Source organism: Diospyros lotus, chromosome 8 (genome assembly GCF_014633365.1).
Source record: "Diospyros lotus cultivar Yz01 chromosome 8, ASM1463336v1, whole genome shotgun sequence".
Classification (NCBI taxonomy): domain Eukaryota; kingdom Viridiplantae; phylum Streptophyta; class Magnoliopsida; order Ericales; family Ebenaceae; genus Diospyros; species Diospyros lotus.
Genome location: NC_068345.1, coordinates 17,705,410 through 17,722,320, shown reverse-complemented (window position 1 = coordinate 17,722,320; position 16,911 = coordinate 17,705,410). Strand labels below are relative to the sequence as shown.

At 32.8% G+C, this 16,911-nt stretch overlaps 1 protein-coding gene across 3 annotated transcripts in view; it reads left to right on the top strand.

Moving 5' to 3' along the window:
- The first annotated feature begins 2,077 nt into the window (after window positions 1–2,077).
- The window catches only part of LOC127807166 (uncharacterized), a 145,401-nt gene continuing 130,567 nt past the window's right edge, over window positions 2,078–16,911 (top strand). Inside the window, exons 1-3 of one of the 3 annotated variants that reach the window (XM_052344825.1) lie at window positions 2,078–2,451; window positions 2,754–2,876; window positions 3,780–3,869. In XM_052344825.1, the coding sequence (XP_052200785.1) occupies window positions 2,378–2,451; window positions 2,754–2,876; window positions 3,780–3,869 (287 nt within the window). In that variant the 5' untranslated portion in view covers window positions 2,078–2,377. Of the gene's footprint in view, window positions 2,452–2,610; window positions 2,877–3,779; window positions 3,870–16,911 lie in introns of those variants that run through there. The other 2 variants (XR_008024612.1, XR_008024617.1) reach the window with 2 other exon arrangements.

The following is a 16,911-nucleotide window of genomic DNA, read 5'->3' as shown; positions in this document are numbered from 1 at the left end:
TGACATAAAATATGTTCTTGATATATTGTTGTTTTGACTTTGATATGGTTTTGGTGATGAACATTAATTGTATTTTGATGATGAAATTGTTTTATTAATGTTTATTAACTTGGTGCCCTAAATTACTTTTATATGTTCTATTAAATACCAAAATAAAAATTAAATTCATCATACAATCCAATACCAAAAATATTGTGATAAATTTCTTGATGGCATTTAGAATATTATGTTTTTATTAGATTAAAAATGTGCCAAAAAGCTTGTAATAAATTTCTTAATGCATTTGGAATATTATGTTTTTATTTAATTAAAAATGTTGTACCAAAAAAATGTTGTATAGTTTGACATATAATTATATACTATTTAGTATATAACATATACTAAATATATAGTTTGCCATCGAATTATTAAATATTAAGTATATATTATTTCGTCTATTTAAAATAAAATATAATCCATAAGTATATTATTCAATCTACTTAAATAAAAAATATGATTTTATTGATATGAAATAGTATATTTAGTATTGTTATCAAGATACAATAATAAAATTCTTTGTATGATAGAATGTCTCAAGGAGTTTACTAATGACTAGTGTATAAATGATCTGTAAGGAAGAAATTAGTTAGAGGTGTGAGTGAAACTTACCCATGAACCCTCCGCTACTCAAATTAGTCTCGTGTTCGAGATATAACATGCAAAGTTATATTTTAAGTAGAGTAGTAAATGTACTGTTTATTAGAAGATAAGTCTCCCATTTATAGGGGAGATGAGACTTATAAGTGAAGGGAGTACCCAATTTTTTTTGAATTTATAGGCAGGGGCCTTATTTTGCTTTATTGTCACATGGCCTTGACTCTCCTCGAGCTTTCTCAAATAAATAGGGTCTAACAGTTGGGCCTTACAATTAAATGGGCTAGAAGAAGAAATGATGGAGGGAGTAATGCTTGTTGGTCGCATTTAATGCAAAGGGAGAAAAGCTCTCCTTCACCTCTTGATTTTTCTTTTTCATTCCTTCATCCATACAGCATGTATAATATATATGATATATATATACATAGTGCATTCGCTTGCAAGATATACCTTTTTTTTTTTTTCTCTTAGCCAAATACATACATATATATATATATATAGGAGGTGAGAAAGAGGGGTGAAGCAAAGGCGAGGGAAGAGCTTATTGGAGAAGCTTTCACGTAGATGAAAGGCTTAATCGACATAAATCGAAACTGCATGGATAAAACTCTGTCAACTATAAAAAAAAAATTTAGCGTAATGTTAGCGCAAACTTTCAAAGTACGTGTTAAGAAAATTTTGTAAATTATAGAGACATCGACCCCAATGACTTCAATGCTCTCTATGAACTCGTACTCATACCTTATTTCTCTTTCTCTTGTTAGCTTTCTATGCACACGCATACACGAAATTGATACACTTAATATTATGTTATGAATGTAAGATTTGATGAGTATTTGGTAAACAAGTTTAAGTCGATATGCAGTAGCTGATAGAAAAGAATATTTTTACTGATTTAAATATTATTATCGGTATCGGATGTGGAAGAGAATTACATAGAAATAGATTTTTTTATGATAAATCTAATATTATAATTATTACAATTTTAATTCCAACAATATTAAAAAATATGATAATAAAATACACTTTCTCTCAAATTTTAATTTTTTCATTATGATAATCAAATACTTAAATATTATAATATTTAATAGGTGAGTGTATGAGTTTTAACATAATTTTTTAATACTCTAACTTCTTTATATAAAATAATAAAAAATTGATTTAACGTAATTATACCAAGAATCTCAGACTAGTTAGGAAAGCCCGTGTTTTATTTTGTGATATATTTATTTAATCATATATTTTGTTAATTTTTTAAACACATCAACAAATCAAAAATAAACTTAACTTGAAAGTTAACGGCCGATACATTGCGCAGTAAAAAATATGACCGATCCAGAGAGCAAACAAGCCCATGGGCCACGGTGGCGGTGGGTGCCCCGAATGAGGAAACTAAAAATAAATTTGATGCATTATTACACAGTAAGAAGCGGGAGCGGGAGCGGGAGCGGTTGCGGTGAGTGCCCCCAATCCAAATGAGCATAATAATAGTAAAAGCGGGCGGTCCACAGTTTGTTCGCCCAGTTGCCGCTTCATTTCAACCTTCGCAAACAAGTTTCCTTCCTCTCTCTAACGGTTTGAAAATCCTCGAGGATCTCCTCTGCGATCCCAATTTGTTCAAACTGACATACACGTTGAGCTTCAACTCCTCCACGCGCTCTGCCAACTCTGGTTCTCTAGATCGAAGCGAAGCTTCAATTCGCTCTCTTCAAACCCTTCGAAGACTACTCGGAAAACCCTAGGCATGGCCTGGGGTTCCAATTCTCGTTCTTCCTCCCGCTCCTCCTTTCGCAATTCGCACTTCTCCGATCTCGGCAGGTCCCCCCTCCCCCTCTCTCTCTGTACTTTGATTGCTTTTGTTGATGGTTTCCGCATCCTGGTATAGCTTATTTTTCTCTGGCGCTCTTCTCGCTATGTTATTACTGTTTGGCTTCCAGTATATTGATATGATTTTACTGTTTGGCTTCCGGCGTCGAGCGTCGAGAACTAGGGTTTGGCGATTCGATCGTGGGGTCTTCTTCACGAGAGAATTCGCATCCGATACGGAAGTTCCACATTCTCAAATCGAATTTTTACTGCTAAAATGGCTTATTGCGTGAACGCGTTTGCCGTGTCTACAGACATGGACAAGTTCTTGTGCGACCGGTTGCTGGACCAGAACCGGCCCATTTCGGAGCGCTTCAGAGCCCTTTTCTCTCTTCGCAATCTCCGTGCTCATCTCCCTCGCAATGCCCTTATTGCCGGTTCTCTTTCTCTCTCTCTCTCTCTCTCTCTCTCTCTAGGGTTTCTGGAATTTTCTTTGTAAATGCGAAAAAGTGCAATTTTTGTCTGTTATTTCTCATAGGGCTGATAACTGCCTTAGTTTTCTTCCAATGCCACAACTACACAAAATAGCAACCAGTTTTGAAAGATAGGAAATCTTTATTTATTAGGCACTCTCGTGGATGGCACGACATGACACAACCAAACCAAATATAGTCATCAACACTTGGCTCTACCTCTATGGCTATCTTCTCTTTTTCTTTCTGTCTTTCTTTCACACACCCACACACACATTAACAATGTCTTGGATGTTTAGATTGTTGTGTAAAAGCAAATAGCATTTTCACACGTATATACATTGGAGATGTTTATTGGTAGAGGCATTTGATGACTTATGGGGATAAATCATTGATGATTTGAGCATAGAGGTTTGGGATCTAAGAGTGTCTGAATCTGATTGATGTTCTTTGTGGTGTTAATATCTAGATTTCTTTTTTCCCACTTGAGATTCATGTTTTTATCTTTTATATCTGAGTGTTTTGTGAAAAAGTGTAGTTATATAAAGAACATTGGATATTAGTGATTGGAGATATGTGCATTGGGCTCTGGGTAGTTTATATACCTATTTTCTCAGTTTTGGCCTAGTTAGAGAGTGAGGGAGGAGGGGGAGGTAAAACCCATATTAATTTTTTTTATAAAGTTTGAAGAAAATATTGCTTTTTTTTATATATCTGCGGTTGTATTTTGTATAGACTCATAACAGGATCCGTGAGATATTCTAAGGACAGTGTATGAGAACTCGTATATTTCACTTGCTGGTACATGGTAATGTTTGTGCTTGTGTCATTTTTTTGGAAATATAATTTTTCTACACTTAATGTCAGATTTTGGTATCAAAGATTGAGTGGAGGCCTCACATTGATGTACAACAAGAAAGTATTGAAAAAATTGTTAAAGCTCAGGTTTTTGTTTTGGTAAGTAAGCCTTATTATTATTGTGCAAAAGCTGTTAACAAAATTGATAAATGTGTTAGTGATTTTTGTTGGCTATTTTTTTGTGTGTTTTTTTTAGGTACTCTTTCATGAATAATATGAAGCCTAACTCTTTTATTGACAACGTTCAATTTCAAGTTGAGATCATGATTTAAAAATTTTCAATTGGATATCACTGTTTCATCTGCGGTATGCTTAATCAAGAGAAGAGATGCCAATCTTATGTGAAGTTAAGAAAATTGGGTTATTTTTCTTAGCATTCTAAGGGTTTTATTCATCTCAACGAGCTAGTATTATCATATTTTACATACCTTGTCATATAGTTCTTATTTTAGTTTGTAAATGCAAAAAAATGCACTTTATGTCCTTTTTTCCTCATAGGGCTAAAAACTACCTTAGTTTTCTTCCAACTCCACAACTACACAGAAGAACAAGCTGTATTGAAAGATAGGAAAAAGATAAATCAGGATTTGTGGCCTTGTCTATATTTCAATATGATTAAATTTGTATTATTGCCTGACCTTTTTATTCTTTTTGTGAAAAATCAGTCATTTTTCCTTTTGCTTTCCAACACTTCCATGGATCATTGATATACTAGCTCTTGTTAGTTGATTTTAATTTGTAGATTATGTCTAAATTATTTTATTCAAGTTACTTAAATTTTATTTTTACTCGTAGGTGCTGTTTTTGATTTGTCGGTCTGATCACCACCAAGCAAGTGCTCTGTTTGATCTATCTTGTACTCCTTTAATGTTATGTTCACATACAAGTTAAACATGAATCTAGTATATATCTCATTATGGTTGCCTGATGATGGAAATATTTATTTATTGAGTGGTCCCATGAACGACACAACCAGGCGAAACAGGCTCTTAGTCATCAACACTTACTTGTACTTCTATGGCTATCTTCTCTTTTTTCTTCTGTCTTTCTTTCATACATGCACAAACACATTAACATTGTCTTGGGTGCATATATTGTAGTATACAAGCAAATAACATTTTCATAGGTTTGTAGATTTCAGATGTTTATTGGTACCAGCATTCGAGGACTTGTGGGGATAAATCATTGATGATTTGAGCAAAGAGGTTTGGGATTTGAGGGCATCCGAATATGATTGATGTTCTTTGTGGTGTTAATATCTAGATTTGTTTTTTCCCGCACAAGTCATGATTTTATCATTTACATCTATGAGTGTCAAGTGAAAAAGTGTAGTTATATAATGGACATTGGATATTAGTGACCGATGATGTATGCATTGGGCTTTGGGTAGTTTATATATCTATTTTCTCAGTTTTGGCCTAGTCGGAGAGTGAGGAAGGAGGGGGAGGCTGAAACTCATATGAAATTTTTATATAAAGTTTTAAGTAAATATTGCTGTTCTTATATATTTGCGGTTGCATTTTCAAAGGATTCGTAATAGGATCTGATAGATTTTCTAAGGATAGTTTGTGGGAACTCTTACATTTCACTTGCTGGTACTTGGTAATTTTAGTACTTGTGTCATTTGTTTGGGAATAGAATTTTTCTACATTTAATGTCAGATTTTTGCATCAAGGATCAAGTGGAAGGGCTCACATTGATGTATAGCAAGAAAGTATGGACAAAACTGTTAAATCTCAGGTTTTTGTTTTGGTAATTAACCCTTATTATTATTGTGCAAAAACTGTTGACAAAATTGATAATGCTGTTAGTGATTTTATTTGGCTATGGTTGTATGTGTGTGTATTTTTCCCAGGTATTCTTTTATGAATAATATGAAGCTTAACTTTTTTTTTTATAGAGTGCTATGTCAATCTATGATCATGACTTGAAAATTTTCAATTGGATATCATCATTTTATTTGTTGTATGCTTAATCAAGAGAAGAGATGCGAACTTATGTCATGTTAAAAAAATTGGGTTATCTTTTTTTAGCATTCTAATGGTTTTATTCATGTCAATGAGCTAGTACTACCATATTTTACTTATCTTGTCACATGGTTCTTATTTTAGCTTGTAAATGCGCAACAATGCAGTTTATGTCCTTTTTTTTCTCATAGGGATGAAAATTGCCTTAGTTTCTTCCAACTCCACAAAAAGAACAAGCAATATTGAAAGATAGAAAAAGGATGCACTAGGATTTGAGGCCTTGTCTATATTTCTGTATCATTAAATTTGTTCCAATTTGTTGCATTGTTTTACCTTTTTATTCTTTTTGTGAAAAGTCAGTCATTATTCCTTTTGCTTAAAAAAACAATAATGAATCGTTGATATGCTAGCTGTTGTCAATTGATTCTAATTTGTAGATTATGTCCTCATTGTTTTATTCAAGGTTATTTAAGTTTTCTTTTTACTTACAAGAGTTTTAAGTATGAAGCTTTAGAAGTAACACTGGTTTTCTTATTGCAATTATTTTGCATAGCTACCCTATATACTTGTATCACTACTTTGCTTGAGGATTTGAATAGGGGTTTCCTTTCTTAAGCTTTAGTCTACAACCTATGAATTCTTGTTTAGTGAGATATTGTTATACCAAACAGATACTTAATCCCTTCCAACATTGTTTTGAACAAAGAATGGAACAACTATTGAAAATCAGAGCCTTATCTAGCCCCGGTTGCTTCCTTGGTTGTTCTGCCATTGAAATGCTAATTTTCGAGCTGATCATTGCCAAGCAATTGCTCTGTATGATCTATCTTCTACTCCTTTAAAGTTATGTTCATATACAAGTTAAGCTTGATGTCATAGACCCGAAAGTGACAATGTAAGCCGCCTTCTTATTCGATATGAATTAGAAAGGTCAGTAGGGATCTTAGGAGAAGATGAAGTAGGTGAGAGAGAGATTAGAGAGGGAGGAAAAGAGAGAAGAAAAAACAGAGAGAAGTTAATAGAGAAAGGGGATAGAATTCTTCTGATTTTTCAGTCGCTACAAGTTGAGTCTAGAGGGTATACAAGCCTCTAGCATGGGTGCTGCCACAATAGATACCACCCCTAATAACCAACTCTTTTGTCTTTTCCCAAGCCCCTTTTCACGTGGATTATTCCCCCAAAATATCCTATCCCTTACAGCCGCAATATCCAAATGAATACAAATGCATAAAGTAAATGAAAACATAACAACATAGTATAAAAGAAAAGACTACTAAGACAGTTTAAATTCATTAATAAACAGCCGATGTTGTGCCATTGTCACCGTGTATGACACTGGAATCTAGTATTTATGTTGATATGATTGCCTAATGATGGCAATCTTTATTTATTGAGCAGTCTGGTGGACAACATGACATAGCCAAGCCAAACTGACCCTTATTCATCAACACTTGCCTCTACTTCTATGGCTATCTTCTCTTTTTCTTTTTGTCTTTCTTTCACACACACAAACACACATTAGCAGTGTGTTGGATGTGTATATAGTAGTATATAAGAAAATTGCATTTTCATAGGTTTATACATTTGAGATGTTTATTGGTAGAGGCATTTGATGACTTATGGGGATAAATCATTGATGATTTGAGCAAAGAGGTTTGGGATATGAGGGCATCCCAATATGATTGGTGTTCTTTGTGGTGTTAATATCTAGATTTGTTTTTTCCCACTCGAGATTCATGATTTATATTTTATATCTATGAGTGTCTTGTGAAAAAGTGTAGTTATATAAAGAACATTGGATATTAGTGACTCATGATATGTGCATTGGGCTTTGGGTAGTTCATATACCTATTTTTCTTAGTTTTGGCCTAGTTAGAGGGTGAGGGAGGATGAAAGCCAAGTGAAATTTTTGCATAAAATTTTAGGAAAATATTATTTTTGTTATATATCTGTGGTTGCATTTTCCATGGACTCATAATAGGATATGAGAGATTTTCTAAGGACAGTGTATGAGAACTCGTATATTTTACTTGCTGGTACTTGATAATTTTAGTACTTGTGTCATTTGTTTGGAAATAGAATTTTTGGACATTTAATGCCAGATTTTGGCATCAAAGATCAAGGTGAAGGGCTCACATTGATGTACAACAAGAAAGTATTGATAAAATTGTTAAAGCTCAGGTTTTTGTTTTTGTAATTAACCCTTATTATTATCGTGCAAAGGCTGTTGACAAAATTGATAAGGTGTTAGTGATTTTTTTTAACTGTGGTTTTGTGTGATTTTTTAGGTACTCTTTCATGAATAATATGAAGCTTAACTCTTTATAAAACTGTCAATATGAGATCATGGTTTGATAATTTCCAATTGGATATGACCATTTCATTTGTAGTTTGCTTAATCAAGAGAATAGATGCCAATCTTACGTGATGATAAGAAAATTGGGTTATCTTTTTTTAGCTTTTGAATGGTTTTATTCATGTCAGCAAGCTAGTACTATCATATTTTGCTTATCTTGTCATAAGGTTCTGATTTTAGTTTGTAAATGCCCAAAAATGCCCTTCATGTTATTTTTTTCTTATAGGGCTGAAAACTGCCATAATTTTATTCCAACTCCACAACTACACAAAAGAACAAATAGTATTGAAAGATAGAAAAAAGATGCTCAGGGATTTGTGGCTCTATCTATATTCGAATATCATTAATTTTGTTCCATTTTGTTATATTGCTTGACCTTTTTATTATTTTTTGTGAAAAATAAGTGATTTTCCCTTTTTCTTTACAGCACTTCCGTGGATTGATATGTTTGCTCTTGTTAGTTGATTTTAATTTGTAGATTTTGTCCTGATTATTTTTTTACAATATACTTAAATTTTTTTTCTAATTGCGAGTGTTTAAAGTATGAAGTTTTAGAAGTAACACTAGTTTTCTTATTGTAATTATTTTGTATAGCTACTCTATGTACTTGTATAACTACTTTGCTTGAGAATTAGAATAGGGGTTTCGTTGCTTAAGCTTCCATGTACAACCTATCAATTTTTGGTTAGTGCGATATTGTTATACCAATTTGGCACTTAATCCTTACCAACAGTGTTTTAAACAAAGCAAGGAACAGCTCTTTGAAATCACAACCTTCTTTAGCCCTAGTTGTTTCCTTGCCTGTTCTGCCATTGAAATGCTGATTTGTCGGTCTGATCACCAACAAGCAATTGTTCTGTTTGATCTATCTTGTACTCCTTTAAAGTTATGTTCATATACAAGTGAAGGTTGAATCTAGTATATATCTTGATATGTTTGCCCGAGGATAGAAATATTTTTTTATTGAGCGGTCAAATGGATAGCACGACAAAGCCAAGCCAAACGGGCCCTTTGTTGTCAACACTTGCCTCTACTTCCTCAGCTACCTTCCCTTTTTTTTTTTCTTATTTTGTCGTGCGCGCACACACTAACAGTGCCTTGGATGCGTCTATTGTAGTGTACAAGCAAGGAGCTTTTTCATTGGTATATACATTGGAGATGTTTATTGGTAGAGGCATTTGATTATTTATGGGGATAAATCATTGGTGATTTGATCAAAGAGGTTTGGGATATGAGGGCATTCGAATATGATTGATGTTCTTTGTGGTGTTAATATCTAGATTTTTTTTTTCCCACTCGAGATTCATGTTTTTATCTTTTATATCTATGAGTGTCTTGTGAAAAAGTGTGGTTATATAAAAACATTGGATATTAGTGATTGACGGTGCATTGGGCTCTGGGTAGTTTATATACCTATTTTCTTAGTTTTGGCCTAGTCACAGAGTGAGGGAGGAAGGGGGAGGCTGAAATCGATTTGAAATTTGTATATAAAATTCTAAGAAAATGTTATTTTTCTTTCATATTTGTGGTTGCATTTTGCATAGGCTCATAACATGATTTGAGAGGTTTTTTAATGATAAGTGTATGAGAATTCTTATCTTTGACTTGTTGGTATCTGGTAATTTTAGTACTTGTGTGTCATTTGTATGGAAAATAGATTTTTTCTATGTTTAATGTCAGATTTTGGCATCAAAGATCAACTGGAAGGCCTCACGTTTTTCTTCAGTAAGAAAATACTGACAAAACTGTTAATGCTCAAGTTTTTGTTTTGGTAATTAACCCTTATTTTTATCACACAAAAGCTGGTGACTAAATTGTTAATGCTGTTAGTGATTTTAATTGGCTTTAGTTCGTTGTTTTTTTTTTTTTCCTTTGGGTACTCTTTCTTTATAAATATGAAGCTAACTCTTTTTTGACATAGTGTTGTGTCAACATGAGATCATGATTTAAAAATTTTCAGCTGGATATCACCCTTTCATTTGCTTTATGCTTATTTCATGAGAAGAGATGCTAATCTTATCTCATGTTATAAAAATTGGGTTATCTTCTTTTGGTATTCTAATGGTTTTATTCACGTCAACGAGCTAGTACTACCATATTTTGCTTGTCTTGTAATACGGTCCTCATTTTAGTTTGTAAATGTGAATAAATGCACTTTATGTCTCTTTTTTTCTCCGAGGGTTGAAAACTGCCATAGTTTTCTTCCAACTCCTTAACTACACAAAAGAACAAACAGTTTTGAAAGATAAGAAAAAGATGCATTGGGACTTGTGGCCTTGTCTATAATTCAATATCATTAAATTTGTTCCAATTAGTCGTATTGCTTGGACTTTTTATACTTTCCGTGAATAATCAGTCTTTATTCCTTTTGCTTTACAACACTTCCATGGAACTTAGATATACTAGCTCTTTTCAGTTGATTTTAGTTTGTAGGTGATGCCTTGATTCCTTTTTTCAAGGTTATTTAAATGTTATTTTTACTTGTTGGTGTTTCAGGTATGAGGGTTTAGAAGTTATATTGGTTTTCTTATTGCAGTTATTTTGTATGGCTACACTATGTAGTTGTGTCACTAGTTTGCTTGAGGATTAGAATAGTGTTTTCCTTGCTTGACCTTTAGTGTACTACTTATCAATTCTTGTTTAGTTTGATATTGTTATACCAAATAGGCACTTAATCCTTACAAACACTGTTTTGAACGAGGCATTGAAGGGCTATTTAGAATCACTGCCTTCTCTAGCCCCAGTTGTTTCCTTGCCTCTTCCGCCATTGAAATGCTGATTTTTTGGCCTGATCATGATGAAGCAATTGCTCTGTATGATTTATTTTGTACTCCTTTAAAATTATGTTCATATACAAGTTAAGCTTGAATCTAGTATATATCTCGATTTGTTTGCCCGATGATGGAAATCTTTATTTATTGTGCGGTCCCATGGACAACACAATACAACCAAGGCAAACAGGCCCTTAGTCGTCAACACTTGCCTTTACTTCTATGGCTACAATATCTTTTTCTTTCTCTCTCTTTCTTTCACACATACACTAACATTGCCTTGGATGTGTTTATTGTAGTATACAAGCAAATAGCATTTTTGTACGTATATACATCGGAGATGTTTATTGGTAGATGCATTTGATGACTTATGGGGATAAATCATTGTTGATTTGATCAAAAAGGGTTGGGATCCGAGGGCATCCGAATATGATTAGTGTTCTTTTTGGTGTTAATATTTATATTTATTTTTTCTCAGTTGAGATTCATATTTTCTCAGTTATATATCTGAGTGTCTTTTTAAAAAGCATTGTTCTACGAAGAATATTGATTAGTGACTGAACATATATGCATTGGGCTATGGGAAGTTTATATTCCTATTTTCTCTGTTTTGGCCTACTTAGAGAGTGAGGGAGAAGGGTGAGGCTAAAACCCATATGAAATTTTTATATAAAATTTTAAGAAATTATTGTTTTTCTCGTATATTTGCGGTTGCATTTTGGATAGACTTATAACAGGATCTAAGAGGTTTTCTAATGATAGTGTATGAGAACTCCTATATATCACGTTTGGGTATATCGTAATTTTAGTACTTGTGTCACTTGTTTGGAAATAGATGTTTTTTACATTTAATGTCAGATTTTGGCATCAAAGATCAAGCGGAAGGCTTCACATTTATCTACAGCAAGAAAGTACTAAGAACTGTTAAAGTTCAGGTTTTAGTTTTGGTAATTAACCCTTATTATTATTGTGTAAAAGTTGTTGACAAAATTGATAATGCTGTTAGTGATTTTAATTAGCCGTGGTTTCATTTTTTTTTTTTCTGGGTATGCTTTCATGAATAATATGAAGCTTAACTCTTTTTTGACAGTGTTGTGTCAATTTGAGGTCTTGTTTTAAAATTTTTTAATTGGATGTCACCCTTTCATTTGTAGTATGCTTATTAAACAGAAGAAATGCTAATCTTATGTCTTGTTAAAAAAATTGGGTTATCCTTTTTAAGCATTCTAATGGTTTTATTCATGTTAACGAGCTAGTACTACCATATTTTGCTTGTCTTGTCATACGGTCCTTATTTTAGTTTGTAAATGCGAATAAATGCGCTTTATGTCCTTTTTCTTTTTCTCAAAGTGCTGAAAATTGCCATAGTTTTCATCCAACTCCTTAACAACACAAAAGAACAAGCAGTTTTGAAAGATAGGAAATAGATTTGCTGGGATTTGTGGCCTTATCTATAATTCAATATCATTAAAGTTTGTACCAATTTGTTGTATTGCTTGACCTTTTTATTCTTTTTGTGAAAAATCAGTCATTATTCCTTTTGCTTTCCAGCACTTCCATGAAACTTTGATATGCTCGCTCTAGTCAATTGATTTTAATTTGTTGATTATGTCTTGATTCTTTAATTCAAGATTACTTAAATGTTATTTTTACTTGTAGGTGTTTCAAGTATGAAGCTTTAGAAGTTATAGTGGTTTTCTTATTGCAATCGTTTTGTATAGCTATACTATGTTGTTGTATCGCTAGTTTGTTTGAGGATTAGAATAGTGTTTTCCTTGCTTAAGCTTTTGTGTACTACCTATCAATTCTTGTTTAGTTTGATATTGTTATACCAAGCAGGCGCTTAATCCTTACCAACACTATTTTGATCAAAGCATGGAACGACTATTTAAAATCACCGCCTTCTCTAGCCCCAGTTTTTCCTTGCCTCTTCTGTCATTGAATTGCTGATTTTTCGGTTTGATCACTACCAAGCAGTTGCTCTGTATGATCTATATTGTACTCCTTTGAAGTTATGTTCATATACAAGTTAAGCTTGAATGTAGTATATATCTCGATACATTTGCCCAATGATGGAAATCTTTATTTATTTTGCGGTCCTATGGACAACTCAACACTGCCAAGCCAAACGAGGCCTTAGTTGTCAACAGTTGCCTCTACTGTTGTGGTTACCTTCTCTTTTTACTTTCTCTCTTTCTTTCACACACACACACACACACACACACTAATAGTTCCTTGGATGTGTTTATTGTAGTATACAAGCAAATAGCATTTTCATGCATATATCCCTTAGAGATGCTTATTGGTAGAGGCATTTGATGACTTATGGGGATAAATCATTGATGAATTGATCAAAGATGTTTGGGATCTGAAGGAATCCAAATATGATTGATGTTCTTTGTGGTGTTACTATTTAGATTTGTTTTTTCTCACTTGAGATTCATTATTTTATCATTTATATCTTTGAGTGTCTTGTGAAAAACAGTAGTTTTAAAAATAACATTGGATATTAGTGACTAAATATATATGCACTGGGCTTAGGGTAGTTTATATACCTATTTTGTCAGTGTTGGCCTACTCAGAAAGTGAGGGAGGAAGGGGGAGGTTGAAACCTATATGAAATTTGTTTGTGAAATTTTAAGAAAATTTTGTTTTTCTTGTATATCTGCGGTTGCATTTTCCATACTCATAACAGGATGTGATAGATTTTCTAATGATAGTGTATGGAAACTTCTATATTTCACTTGCTGGTACATGGTAGTTTTAATACTTGTGTCATTTGTTTGAAAGTAGAATTTTTCTACATTTAATGTTAGATTTTGGCATCAAAGATCAAGTGGAAGGCCTCACATTTATCTACCGCGAGAAAGTACTGACAAAATTGTTAAAGCTTAGGTTTTTGTTTTGATAATTAACCCTTTTTATTACTGTCCAAAAGTTGAAAACTAAATTGGTAATGCTATTAGTGATTTTAATTAGCTATGGTTTTGTGTGTTTTTTTTTTGGGTACTCTTTCAAGAATAATATGAAGCTGAACTCTTTTTTGACAGTGTTGTGTCAATCTGAGATTATGATTTAAAAATTTTAAATTGGATCTCACATTTCTTTTGCAATATGTTTATTGAAGAGAAGAGATGCCAATGTTATGTCATGTTAAAAAATTGGGTTATGTTTTTTAAACATTCTAATGGTTTTATTCATGTCAATGATCTAGTACTACCATGTTTTGCCTATTTTGTCATGTGGTCCTTATTTTAGTTTGTAAATGTGAATAAATGCACTTTGTCCTTTTTTTCTTAGAGGGCTGAAAATTGCCATAGTTTTCTTCCAACTCCATAACTACACAAAAGAACAAGCAATATTGAAAGATAGGAAAAAGATGCGCTGGGACTTTTGGCATTATCTATATTTCAATACCATTAAATTTGTTCCAATTTGTTGTGTTGCTTGACCTTTTTATCTGTTTTGTTACAAATCAGTCATTATTCCTTTTTCTGTAGGACACTTGAATGGAATTTTGATATGCTAAGTCTTGTGAGTTGATTTTAATTTGTAGATTATGTCCTGATTCTTTTCTTCAAGGTTATGTAAGTTTTATTTTTACTTGCAGGGCGTTTCAAGTATGAAACTTTAGAAGTAACATTGGTTTTCGTTTTTCAATTATTTTGTGTGGCTGCAATATGTACTTGTATCACTAGTTTGCTTGAGGATTAGATTAGTGTTTTTGTTGCTTAAGCTTTAGTGTACTACCTATCAATTCTTGTTTTGTGTGGTTTTTTTATACTAACCTGGCACTTTATCCTTACCAACAATTTTTCGATCAACACATGGAACGACTATTTAAAATCACTGGCTTCTTTAGCCCTGGTTGTTTCCTTGCCTGTTCTACTATTGAAATGCTGATTTCTTGGTCCGATCTTCGCTAAGCAATTGCTCTGTATGATCTAACTTGTACTCCTTTAAAGTTATGTTCATGTATAAGTTATGCTTGAATCTCGTATAAGTATCGATATGTTTTCCTTATGATGGAGATCTTTATTTATCAAGTGGTCCCATGGGCAGCACGGTATAGCGAAGCCAAACAGGCCCTTAGTTGTCAACACTTGCCTCTACTTCTATAGCAACCTTCTCTTTTTCTTTTTGTCCTTCTGTCACACACACACACACTAATAGTGCCTTGGTTGTGTCTATTGAAGTATACAAGCAAATAGCATTTTCATGCGTATATACATTGGAGATGTTTATTGGTAGAGATATTTGATGACTTGGGGGGATAAATCACTGATGGGTTGATCAAAGAGGTTTGGGATCAGTGGGCATCTGAATATGATCTATGTTCTTTGTGGTGTTAATATCTAGATTTGTTGTTCCCCACTTGAGATTCAAGATTTTATCATTTATATATTGTCTTGTTAAGAAGTGTAGTTATATAAAGAACATTGGGTATTAGTAATTGATGATATATGCATTGGTCTTCGGGTAGTTTATATATCTATTTTCTTAGTTTTGGCCTAGTCGGAGAGTGAGGGAGGAGGTGGAAGCTAAAACCTACATGAGATTTTTATATAATATTAGTAGAATATATTGTTTTTCTTATATATTTGCGGTTGCATTTTCCATAGTCTCATAATAGGATTTGAGAGATTTTCTAAAGATAGTGTATTAGAACTCCTATATTTCGCCTGCTAGTGCCTTATAATTTTAGTATTTGTGTCATTTGTTTGGAAATAGATATTTTCTACTTTTAATGTCAGATATTGGTATAAAAGATCCAATGGAATGCCTCACCTTTATCTATAGCTAGAATGTACTAACAAAACTGTTAAAGTTTAGATTTTTGTTTTGGTAATTAACCCTTATTATTATCATGCAAAAGCTGTTGATAAAATTGATACTACTATTAGTGATTTTATTTGGCTATGGTTTTGTGTGTTTTTTTTGAGTACTCTTTCATGAATAATATGAAGCTTAACTCTTTATTATAAAGTGCTGTGTTAATCTAAGATAATGATTTAAGAATTTTCAATTGGTTATCGGCGTTTTATTTGCAGTATGCTTAATTAAAGGAAGAGTTGCCAATCTTATGTCATGTCAAAACAATTGGGTTATCTTTCTTTAGCATTCTAATGGTTTTATTCATGTCAACGAGCTAGTACTATCATATTTTGCTTACCTTGTCATATGGTTCGTATTTTAGTTTGTAAATGTGAAAAAATGCACTTTGTCTTTTTTTTTTTTTTTTTTTCTCAAGGGGCTGAAAATTGCCATAGTTTTCTTCCAAGTCCACAAATTGACAGAAGAACAATCAGGATTGAAAGATAGGAAAAAGATGAATTGGTATTTGTGGCCTTTTCTATATTTCAATATTATTAAATTTGTTCTAATTTGTTGTATTGCTGGACCTTTTTATTCTTTTTGTGAAAAATCAATTATTATTTATTTTGCTCTACAACACTTCTATGGATCTTTGATGTGCTAGCTCTTGTCAGTTGATTTTAATTTCTAGATTATGTCCTGATTCTTTTCATCAAGGTTAGTTAAATTTTATTTTTGCTTGCATGTGTTCAAAGTATGACACTTTAGAAGTAACGCTGGTTTTCTTGTTGCAGTTATTTTATATAGGTACACTATGTACTTGTATCACTACTTTGCTTGAGGATTGGAATAGGTGTTTGCTTGCTTAAGCTTTAGTGTTATTAGTTCTTGTTTAATGCGATATTGTTATACCAAAGAGGCACTTAATCCTTACCAACAGTGTTTTGAACAAAGTAAAGAATTACTATTTGAAATCTCAGCCTTTTCTAGCCCCGGTTGTTTCCTTGTCTATTTCGCCATTAAAATGTTGATATGTCGGTCCGATCACCGCCAAGCAATTGCTCTGTTTGATCTATCTTGTACTGCTTTAATGTTATGTTTATATACAAGTTAAAACGTGAATCTAGTATATATCTCGATATGATAGTCCAATGATGGAAATCTTTATTTATTGAGTGGTCCCATGGACACCACGACACAACCAAGCGAAACAGGCCCTTAGTCTCAACACT